The sequence below is a fragment of the Anastrepha ludens genome, chromosome 3 (assembly GCF_028408465.1).
Source record: "Anastrepha ludens isolate Willacy chromosome 3, idAnaLude1.1, whole genome shotgun sequence".
NCBI lineage: Eukaryota > Metazoa > Arthropoda > Insecta > Diptera > Tephritidae > Anastrepha > Anastrepha ludens.
In genome coordinates, this window is record NC_071499.1 from 45,373,337 (window position 1) to 45,375,572 (window position 2,236).

The 2,236-nt window shown below is 40.7% G+C and overlaps 1 protein-coding gene across 1 annotated transcript; it reads left to right on the top strand.

Moving 5' to 3' along the window:
• Window positions 1-698: 698 nt before the first annotated feature.
• LOC128856398 (acanthoscurrin-1) lies at window positions 699-1,986 on the top strand. Its single transcript, XM_054091696.1, has one exon. It carries the CDS (start codon window positions 1,248-1,250, stop codon window positions 1,830-1,832), a length of 585 nt encoding a protein of 194 aa, XP_053947671.1. The 5' UTR covers window positions 699-1,247; the 3' UTR covers window positions 1,833-1,986.
• Window positions 1,987-2,236: the final 250 nt, after the last annotated feature.

The following is a 2,236-nucleotide window of genomic DNA, read 5'->3' on the forward strand; positions in this document are numbered from 1 at the left end:
GCCACTCATATTAGGCCATAATCAGGTCTCACTGATTTAGGTACCAGGACATGAGGGACACAAAGGAAACGTGAAGGCAGGCTTTTATACCCAAAAGGGGCAGAAGGGCTATTTATTGGACCAACCACATTTTTCGGCTTAAACAAAAATAATATAAAACAGGAAACCAAAAAATGTATCCAAACTAAAATCAGTGAGCACTGGAGCGGCACAAGCGGCCTTAATTACTCCAAAAAGTTTTTAAACTTCAATGCCAACAGTGTATAAAGGTCTTGGCCTAGCCCGTACAACCATTGCCATTACCAAAAGGCTGTAAAGGCATTTTACAAAATACTCGTTTGAATTAGAGTAGAACAAAACGTTGAAATGGCTGCTACCACAACAGCATGCAATCGTAGTAGAGAATGCAACAGAGATTTCTTCTGCGAATTTGTTCTCCCCACAAGCATTGCAAAATTTGTCACAGAATTTATGGCAATACCAAGTAGGCATCCAAATCTAGTAAAAAATGTTCTTTACTATTTACAATGCAACTACATATACAGTTATCTATCATCAATCAGTTTACCTCAGTAACAGTTTCTGCGAAAAACATAACGAACTGATTAGTAATTTAGAGAAAATAAGTGGAAAGAAATATTACGAGTAAATCCAGAATAAATAAAAATTGCACTTAACAGTTCAAATAAATGTGAAACCGTTTAGTTCTACACTAAACAGTTCACAGCGAGCGAAAGTGTTAATTCCATTGAAAGACGTTGACCAGCCGAAACGGCACAAGCAACACCACCAACAACAAAACCAACGACGTTCGGAAGAAGCAAGTTGAATTGCTATTCTAGCGGTCACACCAACCGAAATCCTACCTCTACAGTTTGAGTGAAGAAGAAGCGATCAGGTGACGTTTGACAATTTTTTATGTTTTGTTTACCTTTAAACTTTTGTTTGCCTGCTAATATTTAGAGGCTCATTGGGCGTAACTGAGACTCAATTGTTGGTGGCCGTTGTTTTAGTACACGGCCAAATTTAGATAGAACAATACAAGCTTTGTTTCCGTCTCAAACGAAAAAAACGATTGGACGGTGTTGAATATTTGTATAAATGGAGATTGGTGGTCATTGGACGGCATCAGTCAAGTTGCATTCTTCAGTGGATTAGCAGGTATACCTAGAGCCGCACAAAAAAGGAATCACCTGTCACACTACACACTCTACCTCAAACAAAGGATTAGGAATAATTAACCTATAATGAAGATCCATATTTGTGCAGTTGCTTTAATCGCACTCATAGTGCCTAGTCAAGCGACTTTTGGTAAATTGGCGCTGCTCTCGGCAGTTGGAGGTGGCAGCAGCGGATATGGTGGCGGCAATTACGGTCCTGGCTATGGTCCAGGATATGGAGGTGGTTACGGAGGCAGCTATGGAGGCGGCTATGGTTATGGCGGTGGATACAACGGTGGCTATGGTGTTACGCCCTACTCCAATGGTGGTGAAAATGTGGTAAAAGTGATTAAAGTGACAGTGGTGCCCGGTGGCGGTAGTTACGGTGGCGGCTACGGCACAGGCTATGGTGGATATGGTTATGGCAGTGGCGGTTATGCGAACGGAGGTGTAGCCACGTCGGCGGTTGTAACGCCTGTGGTGTCAACCATTTCAGCTCCTGTAGCAGCTCCGATAGCGGCTCCAATTCCAGCGCCAATCTCCTATGGGGCCACCTATGGCAGCGGTTACGGTTATGGCGGTGGCGTTGGTTTAGGATATGGTGGTGTTAGTGGTGGTGGCATCGGCGGCATTGGCGGTCTAGGCGCTTTGGGTGGCGGTGGTTGGTGTTGAGCGAAATTGAAAGCGATATGTGACTTTGTAACCCTTGGTTAATTCGAAATAAAGCGACGAATTTGGAACTATCGAAACTATTGAAAATTGTAAATATTATTATGAGTAATTCAGTGTTAAAGCGAATAATAAAGAGTGTTGAATTTCCAGAAAATACAGCTTTTTTTGTATGCTATATATTTTGTTGTTAATCAAAAGCAATGCATTTTGTGATAATTTTTATTCTGACCGCAAGCTCCATTTTCTTATTAATTTATTTACATTTTCTCACCTTATCATTTTAGTCTAACTTTGTTTCCTTTTATTTGTTTGAAGCCCATTTTTATAATTTGTATATTCGGGATTTTTTGTATGAGCAAACAATTAGCACTTAGTGAACTATTTTATACTTATACTCGTACCAG

Bases quoted from the DNA above. Each gene is read 5' to 3' on its own strand.
- LOC128856398 (XM_054091696.1), top strand. From the start codon at position 1,248: ATGAAGATCCATATTTGTGCAGTTGCTTTAATCGCACTCATAGTGCCT.